Source organism: Trematomus bernacchii, unplaced genomic scaffold (genome assembly GCF_902827165.1).
Source record: "Trematomus bernacchii unplaced genomic scaffold, fTreBer1.1, whole genome shotgun sequence".
Lineage (NCBI taxonomy): Eukaryota > Metazoa > Chordata > Actinopteri > Perciformes > Nototheniidae > Trematomus > Trematomus bernacchii.
Window position 1 is genome coordinate 1,514,269 of NW_022987552.1, and position 23,553 is coordinate 1,537,821.

General features: G+C 40.3%; 1 protein-coding gene across 3 annotated transcripts in view; it reads right to left on the reverse strand.

Annotated features, from left to right (window-relative positions):
• Positions 1–23,553, reverse strand: part of LOC117477199 (serine/threonine-protein kinase D3-like) — a 38,841-nt gene that overhangs the window by 3,130 nt on the left and 12,158 nt on the right. Inside the window, exons 1-15 of one of the 3 annotated variants that reach the window (XM_034123860.1) lie at positions 23,188–23,407; positions 20,958–21,096; positions 18,503–18,634; positions 16,274–16,431; positions 11,421–11,610; positions 10,683–10,760; positions 10,058–10,241; positions 9,106–9,229; positions 8,400–8,477; positions 5,424–5,661; positions 4,114–4,166; positions 2,801–2,873; positions 2,451–2,557; positions 1,655–1,816; positions 1,172–1,270 (exon numbers count right to left, since the gene is read on the reverse strand). In XM_034123860.1, the coding sequence (XP_033979751.1) occupies positions 1,172–1,270; positions 1,655–1,816; positions 2,451–2,557; positions 2,801–2,873; positions 4,114–4,166; positions 5,424–5,661; positions 8,400–8,477; positions 9,106–9,229; positions 10,058–10,241; positions 10,683–10,760; positions 11,421–11,610; positions 16,274–16,431; positions 18,503–18,634; positions 20,958–21,072 (1,791 nt within the window). In that variant the 5' untranslated portion in view covers positions 21,073–21,096; positions 23,188–23,407. Of the gene's footprint in view, positions 1–1,171; positions 1,271–1,654; positions 1,817–2,450; positions 2,558–2,800; positions 2,874–4,113; positions 4,167–5,423; positions 5,662–8,399; positions 8,478–9,105; positions 9,230–10,057; positions 10,242–10,682; positions 10,761–11,420; positions 11,611–16,273; positions 16,432–18,502; positions 18,635–20,957; positions 21,097–23,187; positions 23,408–23,553 lie in introns of those variants that run through there. The other 2 variants (XM_034123859.1, XM_034123858.1) reach the window with 2 other exon arrangements.

The window sequence follows — 23,553 nt, forward strand, 5'->3', positions numbered from 1 at the left end:
TCTTAAAGTCATCCTGAGGCCTTAGTTTTGGTTTAAAATGACACAACATCATGTATGTGTTGCTTCTTTTGGGCTTGTTTTCATCGACCTGGTTGCTTATTTCTCTCAAATCTGGCAACAGAGTGGGCGCAGTGTCTAATAGTAGCAGTAAGCTAACAAGAGGCTACGTTCAGCTGGTGACTCGGGAGTCGGGACAGAGAAAATGTCAGGAGTTTGGAAGTATTATAAAATTGAAAGCGAAGGCAGTGTAACAGCCAGATGCAATGTTTGCAAGGCGGAGGTTCCGCGTGGTGGAAAGAACAGAGCTACGTTCAACACGACCAATCTAATACAAACACCAACAACAACACGACGAGTACACAGTGGCCACTCAGGTAACGGCACTGAAACAACCGACACTTTCAGAGACTTTTAAAAGGAAAGAGAAACTGCCCCAGAACAGTGAAAAGGCCAAAAAAATAACAGCCAAGATAGCTGAATTCATCGCGTTGGATGACCAGCCGTTATCTGTTACCTTTTTTTTCTCTTAATGCATTGCATAAAGATCGGATCGGGAAAAATCGGTATCGGCAGATTGTCAAAATCAAATGATCGGAATCGGATCGGGAGCAAAAAAAGGTGATCGGGACATCCCTACCTATCATGCTATATTTGAATAATATATTGTAGGGCCATACCTATATAAAACATGTCTGTGAAGTCTTTTTTTCAAAATACCAAACAGATCATGCATTTTAGCCATGCCTCATTTCGCTCTATTTGCTCTTTTCCAGCCCTGTTTTTGCAAGGGCTGATTCTGTGAGAAGTCTTCTTCGCTGCTTTTGTGGCAGACTACAGCGCCACTTACAGGCCTGGCATATGTACTACAGCGTCTCCAGCGCTTTCGAGCGGCAATGGCCGTGGCCCAACCCCACATTCCCCTGATAGGTGGAGAGTTGCCCATATAGGCGGAGCTCCCTGTTTCTGACGTCAGAACAATTTCAAATCTGGATCAGTTTTTATCAGATCCGTTGCAGCCCCGTCTTTAGAGATTTGGGTATGGAGGAAAATAGAGAGGGTTGTGTTTTCTGACACTTGGTGAGTTCCCTGGAACACTGGGGACACATATTCATGTATAAAAGACGTACAAAAGTGCATTTTGCATGATAGGTCCCCTTTAAGTGTTTCTAACCTGAGGGAAAGGTTCTGCTGAAGTCAAGAGGACGTTCTCCGGCTTCAGGTCACAGTGCACGACGTTCTTGAAGTGAAGATGTCTGAGGGCCACGAGGATCTACAAACACAACGTGAAGAAGAAGATTTAACACAAGGCTGTGGTCTTTGAATCTTTGAGATCTTAAAATAACTCAGACAGGATTCGCAAACCTGTAACATGTCTCCGTGCTTTAATGTGCTGCAGCACCTCTTTTCACCCTCTGTCTGAAACCAGAGCCCAGTCTGCTCTGATTGGTTATCTCTGTTGTGATTGGTCAGCCCATACTTCTTTACTTTTACTTGAAGTTTAGTCAGTACTTTTACCAGAGTATTGTTAAACACGAGTATCTGTACTTCTACTTGAGTAAAGGATGTGTGTACTTTTGCCATCTCTGAATATAATATAGGACATAGAACAAATCAAACAGATAAAATAGTGCGAGAGAATGTGGCGTTCACTGACCTGCGTGACCAGGAACTTGGTGATGCGTTCAGGGAGCCGGCTCTTCTCACTGGACAGGATGGTCTCCAGCATGTCTCCGTGCAGCTTCTCCATCACAACGAACACCTGCTCCGGGGTCTCGAACATGCACTCCAGGTTCACGATGCCCGGGTGGTGCAGGTTCTGAAGGAAACAGGCGGGAAAACATGGACAAGAAACACAATTTAATGTAGTTTTAGTCACTTGAGTTGCTTTAAGAACTCCAATCCAACAGGAAGTTAGAAAACAATGTAAAGACAAGTGAAAAATAACTTGGGAGTTACTACTGACATATCCTAAGAGGAGTTTAAGATACAAATATTCAGATTGTATTCTGCTGGACACAAACATTTCTTAACATAAACAAATACAGTATTTATTCTACTGTACATATACTGTAGGATTGTATATATTTGAGGTAGTCCTGCATTTTACTTGCATGTATACTGTATTCAGAGGTGGAAGAAGTACTCAGACTATTTACTTACTAATAAAATGATGTTAAAATATTCCATTTCAAGTAAAGAATTGAGGATAAGTACTCTGTATGCAGAAGGGCTCTTTTCAGATATTATATTACTTTGTACTAAGTAGTTTGTCAAGATGTAACTAGTAGATTAGTAGTAATGTGATTTAGTGTGTGATAGCGGAGTAAAAAGAACCATATTATTCTCTCAAATGTATAGAAGTATATATAGCATAATGTCAAAAGAGAGTACTTAGATGCAGTACTTGATTAAATGTGTATTTGTACGTGCATCTTGAATATATTCGGTACCTGCAGGATGGCGACCTCGTTCCTCAGCTGGCTCTCCTGTTTGGTTGGAAATCTCATTTTGTCGATGATTTTAATCGCCACGTCTCTGCCCGTCTTTCTGTGTTTACCTGTGGAGGAAAACACTTTAGCTCTCGACTGAAACATTAATCAATGAACTAATTATCTACACAGGAAGCTATCTGGAGTCAGCAGGAACACGATCCACACATGAAGGCATTTTCTTAGCCTTTTTATTTGAAGACTTCTATACTTTCTGCCTGTTTTGTAGATTCAAGAGGTTTGATGTGTTTGATCCGGCTTCTTATCTTGATTTGGCTTTTAACCGTAAGTGCTGCGTGTGTCCCTCTCACCTCCGTAGACGATCCCAAACTGTCCGGATCCGAGGACTTCGTCGGCAAAGATCTGATAAACTGAGCTGATGTCCTGAAAGAGAGATCACACAGTTTAATTAGTAAGTAAATACATATATTTGTAATTGACTGTGCCTTGATTATAAGCTAGAACACCTTTAACCTGTTAAGCCCTGAGCCTGTTTTTCAGGCCTCAGGCTCGAAAATGACATTCCCAGAACAAATGACCATATCTTCCCTTCTAAAAGGGTTAAATTAATAATCTTTTTTCTCAAAGTAATGATAAACCTGTGAGTTGGATGTAGAAAAGTCAGAATCAATATAGATGTTTTTAATTTCAAAGTAAATTCAGATTTTACATAGTAAAAAACTGTAAATTATAGTGTCCGTCCAAAAGTTCTTTTTTACTTATAGTGAAAACTACCCTTGGATGATGGGTTAGTAGACTAAAAGCTTTAGGAATCCAAAGTACAACATATAATAAGTACCCTGTATCAAGATTGATGCAAAACAAGTGACATTTGACCTTTTTAGAGAGGTTTAGAAAAAAAAAAACACTTCTGGGGTCATTTGGGTGGATTTGACCTATCTCTGGCCCCCCTTGCTCGATTTTGATGGTTGACACCTCCCGTGAATGCTCCGTAAAGCTACGTGTTGTGATGTCTGTGTTTGATATCTTGTATGTGCAGTTACGATAAGTAATAAGGGTATTTTTGTACCTAAGTGTGTTAGCTTCTTATGAGACTTGTGTTTTGTTTTGGTAAAAATGGTTCATATCGTCAGTTAGCTGAGTTTCTTCCCGTTAATCTGGTATGACACATTAATAGGTTTTTAAATATTAAGAAGTCCTGAGACACAGTTTCGTGAGAAAAAAAACCTCGCAGCCCCCTCTACCGGGGGCTCTCGGGCTTAACAGGTTTAAAGCTCTGTGACATTTGAAAAAGGAGGTTTTATTTGGCGTTTCAACCTAAAAGCCCTGGTGAGTATGGAAGCCTGGAAGGGACAAACGTTCAATAAAACATTCTGAGTAAAGTTAGTAGATGGAGAATTGATTCAGCCACACTGAAGCTAGACGTCCAGTGTGACATATCTCAACAAGTGTTAAAGAAATTAACTTAAAATTCCTCCATAACGATAAATCATATTTCAGGTCGTCCGATATTTACAAACTATAACATTTTTCCATCTTTCTTACAATTTTTTTTTCATGCAACACAGAACAAGTTGAGTTTTGTTGATTTCACGAGACATTTTTCATAACCTTAGTGTATAATTGACCCTTAAATGAGAAGCAAACATGAGTGAGGACTTACCACATTTTCCTGTATCTGGGAGTTTGACACTGATATGCTGATAGAGACTTCTTCTGAACACACACACACACACACACACACACACACACACACACACACACACACACACACACACACACACACACACACACACACACACACACACACACACACACACACACACACACACACACACACACACACACACACACACACACACACACACACACACACACACACACACACACACACACAAAACAGGTTTGTAAATTAACAAGGAGCCAATTAACCACACTGACTTCATGCTGACAGTAAGGAGCATTTGTGTGATGGTTATTTAGGACTACTGTATTCCCAAAGTGCATTTTTCAGCTTCTTATGTCATTTAAAGCGTATTTCCACAGAACATTCACAGTAGAAATGTTGCGTAAAGCTGGTTTTTGTCGTGTCTGTCCATCCTGATCAGACAGAAACTATCATATCAAAGATTCAGAAGCTCTACGGCTGTCAGATCATCCTCTGCTCATTGTGAAATAAACAGATCAGTGGATGAAAGCAAGAGGGCGCTTTGTGTTCAGAGGAAGCTGCGGCTCAGAGTGAATTTCCACTCATGAGCTGAGATTGATTTCAGATCTCTGTCCCAGTTTCATCCCTGGATCAATACTGCCAGTCTGTTAATGTCCAGGTCATCAGACACAAACTTTATGTAACGTCACTGACAGGACTTCAAACTGTGGGAAGTCCAGGTCGGTTCATTCTTAAAAAGACTCAAAGGACAAGGCTTTTATTTTGAAAAAGGCTGCTATTGTTTACTATTTATATATAATAATACATGGGATTTTTATAGTGCTTTTCCTAATGCTCAAAGACGCTTGATACGGTCATGTTTTAATTAAAAAATGTTTTCTTTGGTAACTTTCTGGTGGTCTAAATGTAACACTTTCTCCGAATGTTTGACATTGAAAGCGTTTTGAGAACTGGAATCAATTCCCAACCCTGAGAGGCTTTTACTTTGAAAAACGTGCAGGAAGTTGACATTACAAGTGGTTGGATCTCCAGACAGGGGGTGTTTCTCAATGTCGAGGACGCTTCCTTGGTAGGACATGTTTCTCTCCTTTATTTCTGTGTATATGTATTTATTTATTGCAGAAGAAATACTTATATTTCTTCTGTACATATAATTGTTTTATATAATGTAATTTAATCAATTTTTTCTCCATATAATTTAAGGGTTTCTTTCACCCTCATTTGTTGATTCATTTCTGTGTTTATCTATTTATTTGTATGTGATGTAAACTATTGATGAATCTGTATATATCCCTGGGACTCACTGTGCTCCTTGCCCTGCCCGCTGGCTTTGGGGGTGACGGGCATCATGGCCTGTCGGACGGCTTTCTCCCATCCGGACGCCATCAGCGCCGTGTTGGGATGCTTCTCTCCCAGATTCTCCCCCACGTAGTACACCATGTTCCCCGTGATCACCTCGAAGCAGTGAGGGTTCCCGCCTGGAGGCAAGTTCACAAAGTCCTGCGCACACTCCACCTGCAGGATCTCAGACAGAGGGATCTCCTGTGGGGTAGGAGACAGAGAACGTCAGAAATATGTAGATGCAAGCGCCATAAGAGACAGAAATACTTCCACTTTCAGCTCAGAAACCAACACTTCTGCACTTAAAAACATCTCCTCTCTTCACATTCTGCTAAATGTTACTTTTTATAACCATTTTAAGAGTAATTTGAACCAATAAAAAGAACCCACGATGGTCTGAAAATGATCCAAAGACAGTGGGATCTCTTGTTTGTCCGAAAATAATAAGTCAACAAATGTCCGAATTTATCCAAAAAACTTCCATTTTGTTGGAAGTACCTCCACTTTCAGTTCAGAAACCAACACTTCTGCACTTAAAAACATCTCCTCTCTTCACATTCTGCTAAATGTTACTTTATAAAACCATTTTAAGAGTAATTTGAACCAATAAAGGCGTAAAAAAGGTTTAAAAAGGATCTCAAACACAGCGGGATCTCCTGCCGGTACGAAAAAGGAGTCCAAAATAAATAAAAAAACGTCCTTTCGTTGGACAAACCTCCCCTTTCAGCTTGGAAAACAAAGCCTCAACACTAACAAGACAGCTCCTCTCTTCACATTCTGCTAAATTGTACTTTTTATAACCATTTTAAGTGTAATTTTAAGCAATAAAGGCGCAACAATTGTTTGTAAATGATCAATAAGACAGCGGGATCTACTACCGGTAAGAAAAATATATCAAAAAACGTCCTCTTGTTGGACGTACTTCCACTTTCAGCTTGGAAACCTCTGGACTGATAAAACATCACCTCTCTTCACATTCTGGTCAATTAAGTAATTTAAACCAATTGATTAATTATTTAAACCAATGAAAAGCCTTAACAAGGACAGGGGGATCTCCTGCCGGTAAGACAAAGGAGTCCAAACATCCATCCATCCATCTTCTCCCGCTTCTCCGTGGTCGGGTCGTGGAGGTATCAGTTCCAGCAGAGAGCCCCAAACGTTCCTCTCCCGTCATCAACCAGCTCTGACTGGGGGGTCCCAAGGCGCTCCCAGGCCAGCCAAGAGATATAATCCCTCCACCTGGTCCTAGGTCTACCCTTCGGTCTCTTCCCAGCTGGACGTGCCTGGAACACCTCCATAGGGAGGCGCCCAGGTGGCATCCTTACTAGGTGCCTGAACCACCTCAACTGGAGGAGCGGTTCTACTCCGAGTCCCTCCCGGATGACTGAACTTCTCACCTTATCCCTAAGGGAGCCACCCTGCGGAGAAAACCCATCTCGGCCGCTTGTATCTGGTTCTTTGGGTCATGACCCATCCTTCATGACCATATGTGAGGGTAGGAACGGAAATGGCCCGGTAGACAGAGAGCTTTGCCTTCTGGCTCAGCTCTCTTTTCGTCACAGCGGTAAAGCTCCCGCTGCTCCGACTCTCCGGCCCATCTCACGCTCCATTGTTCCCTCACTCGAGAACAAGACCCCGAGATACATGAACTCCTTCACTTGGGGTAAGGACTCATTCCCTACTGAGTCCAAACATTACTTCCACTAATAAAAAAATATCAAAATGACAGTGTTTCAGCTCCATCTGAACCCTCTCCTGTTTCTGCTGAACTGAGACTCTCTCTGAACTTCAAACTTCCCTTCTTTCCTTTTCTAACATTAAAAACCCTTCCAAGGAAAACCCAAACGCTGCCAGATCAAACACACAGAGAGAGGAATATCTCCCCGTCTTTGGCCCCTCCTCTTCCTCCTCTTCCTCCTCTTCCTCCTCTTCGACCACACACTCAGGTGTATTCTCTGATCAAAAGGCAGGACGTGGGTCAGTGGAGAGGGAGAGAGTCTCTTTGAGGTGAAGGTCAACGGATCAAAAGGGAGCGACATGAAACGAGCTGACCTCAAATCACTCGCTCATATTTCCAGGAAACATATTCTCCTTCTAGGAAATCCCAAAAATAAAACCTGGAACGTTTTTGGGTTTGACCTCGTGTTGGATTCCTGACCTCACATCACATGAGAGTTATTTTGTCAGCTGATATTTTTTTAGCTTTTTAATTTCTCACATGTATTTTTTTATTTCGGTATATATTCAATTTAATATTAAAATATATATATAATATTTTGCATAAATTATATTGAAGATATTTTAATATTTTATTTATTTTCAGATTTATTTGTTCATTTTTGTGTATATTTTATTTTACATCTTTACATTTTTTTGTTAAATAAATGATAATATAAAATGTATTTATACTATATTAAATGTAAAATATGTATATTTTCATATTTGTTTTTCTGCTTATTTACTTTATTTTATGTAATTTATTTATTTTTGTCCTGTTGTATACAATTACATTTATATTTCTTATACTTTCAATTCATTATAGTTAATGTACATTTCTTTTTTTATATGAATTACTATTTTTTTTACATTTTAATTTATCGTTGTATAATATCATATATTTATTTTATATAATGTTTTTGTTTTCATTTAGAGACCTTTTTTTTCCCCCGAACATTTGGGATTTAAAACTAAGAAGTGAGAATAATCACACACACACACACACACACACACACACACACACACACACACACACACACACACACACACACACACACACACACACACACACACACACACAACACACACACACACACACACACACACACACACACACACACACACACACACACACACACACACACACACACACACACACACACACACACACACACACACACACACACACACACACACACAGTAATCGGACCTGGATCTCCTACCTTGTAATACTTGGCTCCACTTTCGTTCTGGAACAGAGTCAGAGTCTTGCTGTCCAGCCTCCAGTAATGCCTCTTCCTCTGAACACACACACACACAAACACACACACGATATATTATTTATATATTATAGAGTTTATGTAAATATGTATGTACACTGTGTAAGACTGTAGGATTTAGTGCATGTAAATGGTCTGCAAAGGCTGAAATCCCTGTGTTCCCTCGTGCCTGAAACGCCTCCATTAGACTCCTTTGGTTACTGTCAGAGCATAGCGACATCACTATGGAAAACTCGTGCTACTATTGGCTCGCGCTCCAACACATTGTACGTGATAGGCTACGGGGGCGGGACATCTCTAAGCTGTTGACCTATCACAACAGAGCCAACCAGCTTTCAGCCAAACCTGGATTTTAACATATTAACAAACTTCAGACTAGCTGCAAAGTAACATGAACCTAAGAACTGTACTTAGGCTCAGTTTTGAGGTACATTATACTGTCTCTATGTATATTTGTATTCTATCGGGAGCATCTGTCACTAAATCCAGTTTCCCCACGCATTTAAAAATGATCTGTGTGTATATATTGTGTGTATATATGATGTGTGTATATATGATGTGTGTATATATGATGTGTGTATATATGATGTGTGTATATATCTTGTGTGTATACATCTTGTGTGTATATATATATTGTGTGTTTCCTCACCAGGTTGTCGTGGCTGGTGTAATGAACCATCCAGCCCTCCTTCACCATCGTGGAGCTTTTCCTCTTGGTGTGTTTGATCGACTGAACCAATCGCATCAGAGGGATGTTGGTGCTGGTGGACGGACTGCGGGGAACACACACACACACAGAAACACACACACAGACACACACAGAAACACACACACAGACACACACACACACACAGACACAGACACACACACAGACACACACACAGAAACACACACAGAAACACACAGAAACACACACACAGACACACACACACACACACACACACACACACACAGAAACACACACACAGACACACACACACACAGAAACACAGACACACACACACACAGAAACACACAGAAACACACACACAGACACACACACAGAAACACACACACAGAAACACACACAGACACAGACACACACAGACACACACACAGACACACACACACACACACAGAAACACACACACACAGAAACACACAGAAACACACACACAGACACACACACAGACACACACACAGAAACACACAGAAACACACACACAGACATCAGACATCATACAGAGGCCCAATTCCAAACCACACCCTACCTACCTACACCCAGGTATGATCCTAAGTTAAAAAAGAATTGAGGTAACCATGAAGTTGTTAACATCTGTATGACGATATTACATGTCTATCTTGTTGTGCACTTTACTGAGGGGTAGTGTGTAGGGGGCGGTTTGGAATTGGGCCTATATCAAAGCATCTTTTAGGCCTTAATGGGCAATAAGTAAAGAAAGGGTATATCAATATATACAAACATCAGGTTAGAAGCTGGCCTTGGCATCAAAGTTTCCCCTCTACACTTTCAACCACTATCCAATTAACGTATTATTAATCTGACAACCAGATGCACATGATTACCGCAGAGCATCATGGGTAATCCAGAGTTATTGTACCTGAAGGCTCTGATGGTCTCGTCGTCTTTCTCTCCGTCGGTGCAGTTTCCCTCGATGAAGAACAGCTTGTCGTCCGTCTCGTCGAGGCTGTGTTCGCTGTTAGCATCGCTGTTAGCATCGCTGTTAGCATCGCTGTTGTCCACCTCCATCGTCGCCTCCGAGTCCAGACTGAGACTCGCTGGCTCTGAAAGAAACACACGAGAAATATGATGTGTATTATAGTGGGTTTACACATACAAGGAATATGCATTGGTGTTTATTAGGGCACACCTAAGCGCAGTAGGAGAAATTAAAGATGGAAAAAGCCGAGGAAATATAACAAAAAAAGTGGAAAAATATACATATTTATTATAATTTTTAAATAAAAAATGTAAAAAGACAATTAATTTACACAGAAAAAAGCCATAAATAGATGATAAATTACTGGGAAAGAAAGATCAGTATATATACATGAACTATTCATTTTTAAATATATTATAAAATGAGTAAAAGACACAAAAATATACAAAAAAAAGGACAATTAAAAAAAGTATATATGAATAAATCATTCATTCTAAAAACTATTATAACATTTTTTAAATAATAAAATACGTTTTTGATTATTATAATATACAGTAGATCTCACCTCCGTTGAAGTCCACCTCCCCGAGGCAGTCTCGAGGAACTTTCGCCGCACATCTCTTATGGCAGTTAAATTTACAATCTGCAGCAGAAGAGAAACAGAGAATTAAAAACAACAAATCAAACATTCATTACAGAAGCTTGAACATCTGGGGACGGCTGTGTCTGACCGGTGAACTAAAACACATGGTTTAATGATTACAATTAAATAAACGTATTGATGTTCTCTTGCTCTCTGCCAACGAAACAGAACAACAGAAACGATGGTATATCTGTACTCGATGTATTAATCAATTAATCAATCAATAAAATAAAACTTTATTAGAATTAGCATTTGGGTTTTGTGACAGTTATTCCATCAAAGACTTAAATAAAATAAGTTTTTTTGTAATAAATATACATTTCATGGTATCACTTAATCAATCAACCAATCAATAGAAAAAACAATCAATCCATCAACCAATTAATCAATCAATCAATACAAATACCAGTCTGTTCCCCTGTCATGTTATAGCTGTTAATCACAACATACATAATGTAATTAATAAAAAGGGTAAAAATACCTCTGTCTCTCTTCCCCTGTCACGTGATCACTTCACAAATGAATTAATAAATACAATTAAAACGTTTTTTTTAATTAAATAATATAGCGACTGGATTAGCAAAAAATACATAAATACAGTTAAATTAATGTATTTAGAGAAAGCCTGATTAACTTGATATTGTTCCTCCTGAGTGTCACCTTTGCACTGCATGCCCTGCCTGAAGAGCCCCTTCAGCAGCCTCTTGCAGAGCTGGCAGATGGTGGGCCGGGTGTAGGTGTGCACGGAGAAGGTGTGCGGCACTTTGACCCGGCCCAGAACCATCTTCTCCATCCAGATGGGACGCCCGCTCAGCAGGGAGTCCCGCTTCACTGCGCCCAGCAGGGGGCGCTGGAGAGAAGATGTTCAATCAATCAATCAATCAATCAATCAATCAATCCATGCTTATAGCCCAATATCACAAACGTTACATTATACGTCTCAGTGGACTTTACAGTTTGTACAGAATATCGATACGACCCCCTCTGTCCTCGGACCCTCACATCGGACAAGGAAACACTTCAGAGAAATGTAAACAAACTCAATTGTATTTTTACAGTATACTTGTTATCAGAGGTGGGAGAAGTACTACAAAAAAAAGTTAAAGTACTCAGATCTGGTACTTGAGTAAAAGTAGAAGTACTCAGATCTGGTACTTGAGTAAAAGTAGAAGTACTCAGATCTGGTACTTGAGTAAAAGTAGAAGTACTCAGATCTGGTACTTGAGTAAAAGTAGAAGTACTCAGGTCTTGTACTTGAGTAAAAGTAGAAGTACTCAGATCTTGTACTTGAGTAAAAGTAGAAGTACACAGATCTGTACTTGAGTAAAAGTAGAAGTACTCAGATCTTATACTTGAGTAAAAGTAGAAGTACTTAGATCTTGTACTTGAGTAAATACTCAAGTAAAGTACAAGTACCTCAAAATTGTACTTAAGTACAGTACTTGAGTAAATGTACTTAGTTACTTCTAACGTCTGCTTGTAATTGATAGATGCAATGTATGAACAATGTACTGCCTTGTGGCTTGTATGCTGCTCATGCTCTTTCTGCATATCATGTATTTCTGTTTGCCTTGTTTATAAATGTCATGTTCTTAAACGTTGTGACGGGACTACGGATGGAAACTAGCTCAAAGCTCAAATCCGGCTCATTTACATTTAAAAACATTATTTTGTTTAAAATGTTCATTAATGTCCCGGTTCAAATAAACAATGAAATGAAATGAAATGAAATGAAACAACACATCCGAGTTGTTGTGACGTGATGATGCTGGAATGATATATTGTGCCGCCCTTTATTCCTTTAATATAACATCACCGTTCTCAGGACTATTTTAGAGAGTAAGTGAAATGATTTCAGGCAGATTCCCTGATGTCTTTCTTTCCCCTGGTTACGTGTGTCCCTCCTTTGAAGCTGCCAGAGGGGAGTAAAGGGAGGTGGAGCAGCAGAGAGTAAAGGGAGGTGGAGCAGCAGAGAGTAAAGGGAGGTGGAGCAGCAGAGAGTAAGGGAGGTGGAGCAGCAGAGAGTAAAGGGAGGTGGAGCAGCAGAGAGTAAAGGGAGGTGGAGCAGCAGAGAGTAAAGGGAGGTGGAGCAGCAGAGAGTAAAGGGAGGTGGAGCAGCAGAGAGTAAAGGGAGGTGGAGCAGCAGAGAGTAAAGGGAGGTGGAGCAGCAGAGAGTAAAGTGAGGTGGAGCAGCAGAGAGTAAAGTGAGGTGGAGCAGCAGAGAGTAAAGGGAGGTGGAGCAGCAGAGAGCAAAGTGAGGTGGAGCAGCAGAGAGCAAAGGGAGGTGGGGCAGCAGAGAGTAAAGGGAGGTGGAGCAGCAGAGAGTAAAGTGAGGTGGAGCAGCAGAGAGTAAAGGGAGGTGGAGCAGCAGAGAGTGAAGGGAGGTGGAGCAGCAGAGAGTAAAGGGAGGTGGAGCAGCAGAGAGTAAAGGGAGGTGGAGCAGCAGAGAGTAAAGGGAGGTGGAGCAGCAGAGAGCAAAGGGAGGTGGAGCAGCAGAGAGTAAAGGGAGGTGGAGCAGCAGAGAGTAAAGGGAGGTGGAGCAGCAGAGAGCAAAGTGGAGCACAGATGAAATCTCTTCTCTGCAGAACAATGGCTGTCCTTGTGCGGCGAGCAGCTTAGAGACGAGGTAAGAGCAGGAAGCATGTGACACAATGGGCCTGAATTAGTCCAGAACAGCAAGAAACCCACCTTTAAAACACGGGGGATTCATCAGGAACTGTGTGACGTCTCATCAACAACTACAGAGATTTTAACATGAGAGGAGTGAGGATATGTTTTATTATAGAGCAGAATAACGGATAAACTCAACCTGACGAGGACGTTGCTTTTGTTTACTTGTTTACTTGCATGAGATGACTTTATCCTGATGAACTGCAGCATGTCAACAAGCTGATTTACTTAAACAAACACACACTCTGTCACACTGGTCATTTGTTATTTAGAATTAAATAATTATTATAGTCCTCATTATTTGTATTACTTAAGTATTTATTGTGTGTGTGTGTGTGTGTGTGTGTGTGTGTGTGTGTGTGTGTGTGTGTGTGTGTGTGTGTGTGTGTGTGTGTGTGTGTGTGTGTGTGTGTGTGTGTGTGTGTGTGTGTGTGTGTGTGTGTGTGTGTGTGTGTGTGTGATGTAGCTGATAAAAGTGTGTCTGTTCCAGTTAGTGTGAAGCTCTGATTGTGACTCACTCTGTTCGCTGGTTTGATCGAGATGGAAAATCCACTGGTATGCCTCCAGCTATCAGAATGTGTGTGTGTGTGTGTGTGTGTGTGTGTGTGTGTGTGTGTGTGTGTGTGTGTGTGTGTGTGTGTGTGTGTGTGTGTATAAGAGAGAGAGAGAGCCAGAGAGGGAGGGTGACTACTGGAAATGGCTAATTGCACAACGTCATGCTGCTAGTGTGGAAAGTGTGTGTGTGTGTGTGTGTGTGTGTGTGTGTGTGTGTGTGTGTGTGTGTGTGTGTTCTAGTCATTTACACATTTGTCTCTCTCTAAACTGACTCTTCTCTAACAGCTCATCAACATGCTTCTGTGTTTTGTGTGAAAAGCAGCCACAGAGTCTAAACTCTAAACCCTCTTTCCTATACTGCACTCCCAGCATGCATCTGGGCGAGAGGCAGGGTACATTCTGACACACACACACACACACACACACACACACACACACACACACACACACACACACACACACACACACACACACACACACACACACACACACACACACACACACACACACACACACACACACACACACACACACACACACACACACACACACACACACACACACACACACACACACCACACGAGTTTCCAGTTCACCCGACCTGCACTTGTTTGGACTCTGAGAGGGAGCAGAGGGAACACAGACAGGAAACCCTCAGCAGAGAAGAAGAGTAACCGAGTACATTTACTCAAGTACTGTGTATAAGTATTTGTACTTCAGTATTTAAATTGTACGCACTTGATACTGCTACTCCACTACATATCAGAGGCATATATAGTACTTCTTACTCCACTACATATGACATCCTTTGCAGATTAAGTTGTTAAAAACCTATGATTATCCTTTCAAATAAATTATTTTACTATGAATTAAGAGAGAAAGTAAAATTAGCCGTTCTTCAGTCAATTAAAATATTTAAATGTCATTAATAATAATCTAAAAGTGTAACACACAGAAATGAAACAACACACACTCGTGGTTATTACTACTTTTGACGCTTTTTCAGACATTAAAACCTTAAGTAAGTCAAAAATTTCTTAATTTAAATCATAACTTATTTATGAGGCAAAACGTTTTTAACTCAAAGGAAAAAGTATTTGCAGTTGTGAAAGGAAGATTATGATCCAATAAGGATTGGCCAGATCGTGATAATGATTGTTATTTGTTCAGCCTTGTTTGCACTGCAACATTTCTCCAAATAAACTCCTAAAACAATAGTTATTTTGGTATTGAAAACGTTGAAATAATGACCACAAACAGAGTTATTTGACCTCATGAAATATAGATGAATTATATATTTCTGAGACATGAAATACGCTGTCTGTATTCACCGTAAACCTGATGGTTTCTGCAGAGCGTTGTGAAATACTGGAGTTCACAGAGGCATTGATTTCTTAAACAAACACACACTCTGTTCATTTGCTCTTTAACTTGACAAGAAATCTATCATCATTGTTATAGTTATCATTAGGGCTGTGCAATTAATCGTATTTTAATCGCAATTACGATTTTGGATTATTTTGCTTTGCTTGGTTGTGCACTGCAACATATTTGATCTAATTAATTTTGGTCTCATTTATTTGTATTTATCATATTTATATATGTTTAGTAGCTTGTGGAAGTGTGCTCCAAAATATTTGTTGATCTTGTTTATTGGTATTTATTATTGTGATATTATTTATTTAAATGTATCATTTATTTAATTTATTTTTGTATTGGTTTTTCAGTTGAATTATACGTTCAGGGTAATCAACAGTTAAAAAGATACTGTTCAAATTATTATTTGTATTTGTTTTAAAGTTCAATAAATGGATGTTTTCAAAGTCAATGAATAATCGTATTTAATAATCGTGATATCAATTATTGACCCAAATAATCGTGATTATGATTTTTGCCATAATCGAGCAGCCCTAGTTATCATCATTTTTATTATTTAGGTAAAATACGTTTGAACTTTTATGATTATTTAATATTATTATACCTAAAATATGAATGTATTATTTTGATTATTTTCTCATTTATTTGTCATATTTTATTGTTATTATTAATTATTATTATTATTTAGTTTTTTTTTTTAATTATTATTATTTATATATTTTTTATTAACACTTTTTTATATTTGTACTGTAAATAATCGGTAAAAGACTAAGCAAAGAAACCAAATTTAAATAAATCAGGAAGGATCCCACCCTCCTGCAGCTCAGGAATATTTTATGGCGGTCTGTATTCACTGTAAACCTGATTGAAGCGTTGTGAAATACAGGAGTTGACAGAGGCATTGAACTCACCTCCTCCTGAGGAGTGGGGGGTAACTCGTTGGACGGACGGCGAGCGACGGACAGGACGCTTCCCGGCAGCGACACGTTGGACAGACGTCTCTTCTTCGCCCCGCTGCAGTTGTTGGGGATCTTGAACGCACATCTCTTATGGTAGTTCAGTCCACATCCTGTAGGGAGGAAACAGTATTTTAACATCATTTTATCCTCCTGTTGTTTGGGCAAAACTAAAAACAAAACACCAGCAGAACAACAAGTGAATATAATCAATAACAAGAAGATGTGTCATGTGATCAGGGTGGATATCCAGTGTGAATAGACGTGATTTGAGACGTGATTTGAGACGTGATTTGAAAATGGAGAGACAGTCAGTGTCCTTGGTTAAACAGACCTGACTCATCATGTTAATTAGTGAGTTTTAAAAAGGTGATAACAGGTTTATTTTTCTACACCTTTGGATGGAGTCATGCCGAGTGTTTCTGTCTTTATGCTAAGCTAAACTAAGCTAATCCAGTGAATCTGTTATAGTACATTTTTGATAGAATATTGCCACTGCTGTTTCAGAATGTTCAACAGCATGTTTAGAAGGCTTTGAACACGTGTTAACAACTTAATCAAATGAAATATATATATATATAGCTTATGTTATACTCATTAAAGGTAGGGTAGGTAAGAATGGAGAAACCAGCTCGAGTGCGCTAGAATTTGAAAATACACAACCGAAAAACATCTGCCCCTTCCTTCAGACTTCCTCACAGAGCCCCTCCTCCAACACACACGAACGCGCACATGACCAATGAGGGCACGAGATAAGTTTGTGCCCCGATGGAAGGCTGACAGGCAGGTAGGCCATCCAGTTATTTTAGCAGGGCCGGCTCAGATGATTGGTCGTGCTTTTTACAGTACTACGGCTTCCACAGATGAAATATTTTATGTATTTATTGTCAAATCATTTAATTTATTCATTGCTATCGGGATGTTAAGAGCATTCCATGGAATATAACAAAAAGTGTTTCTGAAGTGAATTACCTACCCCACCTTTAAAATCTGATTTATCTTACATCACCGCAGAAACACTCGCTGCACATGACGTCCTGTCGTTAAGTTTAATTGACAGGAAGCTTGTGTGAATTGTTGTAAATATCCTGACACCTGTTTCACTGTATTTATATTAAGACTTCTGTATTTCAGGTGATGTAAGTCTCTGTTTCCTGTCATTCATTGTGTGTTTACATAACGTCAGCTCGCTGATTAGCTAATCATAGAATCTCTGTTTTATAATCACTAGGTGTGCAACACAGTCTCACGGCATTTCGTGTTATAGTCACGAAATTAATCTATTGATTCGTGTTCACCAACAAGATTTCGCCATTTTTTTCGTGTCACACAGAACGATTTTAAAAGCAATGTAAATAATAACAAATTAGAAGGAAAAGGACATTTAAAAAAATACAGATTTAAGTATTCTGACACAGAACGATTTTAGAAGCAATGTATTTATATTGGTAGTATGTTTCGTGCCTGCACCAAATAATAACAAATTAGAAGGAAAAAAAGATGACATAAAATACAGATGTCAGTATTCTGAGGCTCTGAGACATTTCTTTTCCTCACTGACGGCAAAAAAACTCAGACATTATACAATTTAAAATAAAAGGGATAGGGTTAGGCTTAGGGTAAGATTTTGAGTAAGAACATGTTTTTATGAACCACACAGCTTCTGGTCTTCCAAGACCCGACCGGACAAAAAGACGTGTTGCAGGCACGAAACATACTACCAATAGAAATACATTGCTTTTAAAATCGTTTTGTGTGACACGAAAAAAAGGTGAAAATCGTGTTGGTGAACACGAATCAATAGATTAAATTAATTTCGTGACTAATAACACGAAATGCCGTGAGACTGGGTTGAGGTGTGACACCGCTAAGCTAAAGGTGGCTAATGTTGGGCTATAAAGGAACTACAGCACGGTCACATGACTTCACGTCACCACCGCTAAGCTAAAGGAGGCTAATGTTGGGCTATAAAGGAACTACAGGACGGTCACATGACTTCACGTCACCACCGCTAAGCTAAAGGTGGCTAATGTTGGGCTATAAAGGAACTACAGCACGGTCACATGACTTCACGTCACCACCGCTAAGCTAAAGGCGGCTAATGTTGGCCGTGATGACGTTTAGTCGTCTCATTTAGACCGTTTTTTTGGCGCTATCTTCTGGTAAATAATAAAACCGTGTTACCTTCACACTTGAGGCCCTGCCTGACGAGTCCCCACAACATTTCTCCACAGTCGTCACAGAAAGCTGGAGCTTTGTAGGAGTGAACGTAGAGAGCGTGAGGTCGGATCTGGAAATCCTCCGCTGTGGCGAGAGCTGAAATAATAAAAATACAATACAGTCAAACAACAACAACAACAACAGACAACATGGGACATTTCTTATCCTGAAACTGGTTTGGATCTTCTGTAAAAAGCCTTGATTGCTCGTAAAGCTTCTGTTATTGTGAAATTAGTTCTGCTTTGGTTATATAAAAATCATAACAACCTTTACTGAGAAAATTCATTTGAAAAGAGCCGCGTTTAGAGCAAATCATGATCTGAATTATTTGGTAAAACTCAGTTAAAGTTCCTTTTTGAGGGCATTTTTAAGCAAATGTTTTGTGCTGTCGGGTTTTGTGACGTTAATGTCAGATGCATTTTGTAAATAAGGTTGTTTTCTTTTAAAAATGTTACAAATTATATTGAAGTTTTGGATCAGAAGTAAAAAAAAAATGTATAAAGACTTTTTCCTTTTAAAAAAATCCTGTTTTAAGACATTTTCACACCATTTAAAGATTTGTTTTCCCTTGAAAGGTAACTTCTAACGTCAATCCATCAACTAGTGTAGATATTTCAGACGGTAACAGAGTAATGGCGCCACAGCCTCATCAAGATAAACGTATTGACCCTCAAACGAGATGACCTCATGATCATTCGTGTCCTGTTTGAGCCTGTTTGACAAGATAATGATCGGTATTCCCCACAATTAACTTAATTAACTTAAAAACTGTGAGTCTATGAAGTTTCCCCCTCATTCAACTTGTTCTGCAGAATTAAAAAAGATTAGAAGGTGTTATTTAAAAAAGTATGTTTTATTTGTCAGGCTGTTGACGCTTGAGGAGAAACCTGACTCAAAGACAAAAATATTCAACGCATGTTATCTTCAGGTTAGCGTTGAACGATGCCTTCACTGTCCTGCTAACGTGGGAGAAATAAACACTCTGATCTCTGCAGGTTTTTGCAGCAGCAGGAAGTGGTCGGGGTTTCATTTACAGTCTCTGGTTTGAACCTTTACACTTACACCTCTCAGGAAACAAAGAGCTTCATATTTATGGTATGTTTGGAGAAAGATCTGAGGAGAGCTAACCGCTAACACTTAGCACGAGGCGGAGGAGGAGGAGGAGGAGGAAGCTGAGAAATAAACAGGGCTTTAAATTGTTAATTAAAAACATAAAACTCAATACAAGTTCCTCAATGTTAAATTACATTTTGAGATATAAGTTATTTTAAATTAGTTTTTAAGGAGCTATATTTATAAATATGACTATAATTTGTATTATTTATTTTTTCTCTTTTACATGTTAATCCTCCTATAGCTTAAGGTAAGTAAAATGTAAGACTTTAAAGGTCCCATGTCATGCTTTTCTGGTTATTACCCTAACCCCTTGTGTTATGAAGGTTGTTCTGCATGTGAACGGTCTGCAGAGTCACAAACCCTCAAAGTACACCCTGTAGCGAGTAAAACTCTAACACAGAGAAGACCTGTCTATGCTGCCCCAGAACGCCTCGTTGGACATTTATCTTTTTCCATTGTTTACTTCTTGGGTATAGTGACGTAACGTAACGTCCGTGGAGCCGTTACGTTTGGACCAATCCGCGGACTTCCTCACACACACACACACTCGACGGGACGTTGCGAGGCTCGCTGCTGCGAGGAGCGGGACACTGTGAGCTGGCTCACTGGTTTGGGGTCGGCGAGACAGCGAGACACCGCGGAACTCAGCCTGAGCACACACACAAACTCCCAGCCAGGCTGCGGGTGTGTGTGTGTTCGGGCTGGGTTTCGCTGTCTGGCAGACTGGACTCATAGGGAGGGGGGGGGGGCAGGAGCTCCAACAAGCCGTTTAGGACAGAGAGTGAATATACAGAGATGCTGTATGAGAAACCAATGTGAGTTTGGAACATTGAACAATGTGAATCTATTCTAGTAGACCTCAACAATGGAATCATGATCAGTAGAAATGGCCATGACATGGGACCTTTAAATAAGGCTAATTGGAAAGGAAATTAATGACCTATTTCATGGGCAATTATTCCACAATCTGCCCGACGATTATACAAGAGGCATTTGGTAAAAATATTTAAAAAACACCAATATTTTTGAAATGTCATAATGCAAAGTCAGCGAGCATTTATTAATGACATCTTTCAGCATGTACTCCCAAGTCTTCATCTGCACAAACAAAGGCCACAAGGTGCTGAGCAACACTAGAACACTGACTTGGTTTATGGAGGACAACCTTTGCACAGTATTTAGTCTACTATTTAAAATAAAAGACAAGCCTGCAATTAATTCCTTCTTTTGGTAAACCTCTAAACTCTGAAGCACTGTTGTTGTTGTTGTTGTTGTTGTTGTTGTTGTTGTTGTTGTTGCTCACCCGACAGCACCACCTCCACCAGGTCTCCTTCCTGGATCTCCTCCGCTGAGCTCAGTCTCTGAAGAATGTTCTCCGAGGTCAGGTCGTGACGGAAGAGAAGGATCTTATCGAACATCCCAAAAAACCCACATTCAGGGAACTGAGGAAGAGGATGAGGAAGAGAAGGAGGAGGAGGAGGAGGAGGAGGAAGAAGAAGAAAAGTTTGACATGTTGATTGAATGCAAGCAATTGTTTATATATTGATCTTGTGCTTTAGATATAAAAGTGTGATTTTTAACATTTTTTAGGTTTGTTATCTGTTATGTTTGGGTATTGTTCCATTGTGCAACACCATCATTTTACCATTTGAAATTGTTCCTAAAATAAAGCATCACCTCACCTTTTCATCAGATGTGTAAAGAAACACTTTCTGAGAAACACAAACAGAGCTCTGCAGTTTCTCTTCTCCTAAATCTGTTTTTTTAGGTGTGTGTTTCAGTAAAATAAACATTATTGAACCCAAAGATCAACGACTGAAATAACATTTATTCCACGTTAGAAAAAAAAAAAAACTCTTTTCACCCTCTGTCTGAAACCAGAGCCCAGTCTGCTCTCATTGGTTAGCTGGCCGGCTCTGTTGTGATTGGTCAACAGCTTAGAGATGTCCCGCCCCTTAGCCTATCACGTACAATGTGTTGGAGCGCTGGCCAATAGCAGAGTGAGTGTTACATAGTGAAGTCACTTTAGCACTAAGGCCTCCTTCACACGGGACCGTTTGCGTTTATGCACAGTATGCGTATTCAAAAAAGTCTTCCATTCACATGCATTCGTTTCATTTAACGTGTCTGTTCAAACGAGACCGCTGGAAACGCTGTAGTACATATGCCGGGACTGTAAGTGGCGCTGTAACTTCCGCCAAAATACACCAAAAGCAGTGAAGAAGACTCCGGAGCAGCCCCGCAGCAATGTTGCCATGGCTACCCTTCTGTTCATGCCCCGCGGTGGATTTAGCAACATGTAGTTCATGTAATTCTCCATGTCCACTTGTTGCTGATGGTTGTGGTAGAGGAGCTGTAGATTTTGCACTAATATCTGTAGCATGGTCAGTAGCAGTAGCACTAGCAGTAGCTACTGACAGGAGGGAGTGTGTGTGGCGATTGCTGGTATTCAGCGGGATATAGTCATTTCCTCAGCATGTAAATATATGGATAAATGCAACGGGGAAGTTAACTGAAAGAAACCGAATCTGTGGATATTGCATCGACCGACCAAGAAGCACGTCTCCGTGGAGAGGACGCGCTCAGAAAGAGAGATATTCTCTACAAACACCGGGTGAGATCGCTCCTCTGGGACACGCCGGTCCTCGTGAACAATAATGGCCTGGATTAGGCAGTAAAGACAAGTTTGGTGTATCGCAGAGCGGACTGTTTAATTTTGTTTGTGTTGTTTGGCTGGAAAATTGTCAATATAATGGATCAATGCATGAAATCTGACTCTGTTTATTTTGTTTAAGGAGTATATTGGGCGTTAACTATTCTGGTTTGCCTTTTATAATATTATTTCATTCAAGAACCCCTTGTGCGTTTAATTAACACAGCTATTTTTGATAGTTGCTAGTACAGCAGTGAGCAGGAGAGGTGGGGAGAGGCGGGGCTATCGCTATTTTTTCAGGAAATATTCGTATAGAGGTGATTACACGGACTCGGTTGACCCCCCAGAGCGTTTCGTTTGCAAATCTATCCACCTTGGGACCCGTTATCGTTTGTGGGGTCAGGTTCTATCGGCCTCGTGTAAATAATAGGGCTATACGCACGCGAAACTATGCAGATACAAGCAGTTTTCTCCTCGTGTAAACGGCGCCTAAATCAAACCTGATGTGTTTCTGGCCTCTTGCCAAAAACAAGTTGTTGTTTTTTTAGAACATGAGTCATGGGTTTTATTTGGAAGGAGGATTTCCTCACAGTTCTGCAGAAAATAAATAACAAAGGGACGTGTGTGTGTGTGTGTGTGTGTGTGTGTGTGTGTGTGTGTGTGTGTGTGTGTGTGTGTGTGTGTGTGGCCATGTGGATAATGATGCCCGGTGTCAGTGACAGGACATCAGATATTATTCATGATGTACAGTCCCTGTGTGTGTGTGTGTGTGTGTGTGTGTGTGTGTGTGTGTGTGTGTGTGTGTGTGTGTGTGTGTGTGTGTGTGTGTGTGTGTGTGTGTGTGTGTGTGTGTGTGTGTGTGTGTGTGCAGCCTCATCACCTGTTGCTCAGGTTTCCTGCTGCATGCTAACTGCACGCTGCTAACATCCTGCTAACACAGGAAGCCGCTTCACCTGCATGTGTGTGTGCAGGCTGCAGAGAAATCCAGAACACACACACACACATCCAACCTACACAAAAAACACTCTCACACATACACACACTCAGAAACTTAAAAAAAATGTAGACAAACGCACAAAGGCACACGCATGCATGCACTCTCACTGATACGCTCACACACACACACACACACACACACACACACACACACACACACACACACACACACACACACACACACACACACACACACACACACACACACACACACACACACACACACACACACGCAGTCTAGTTTCAATTC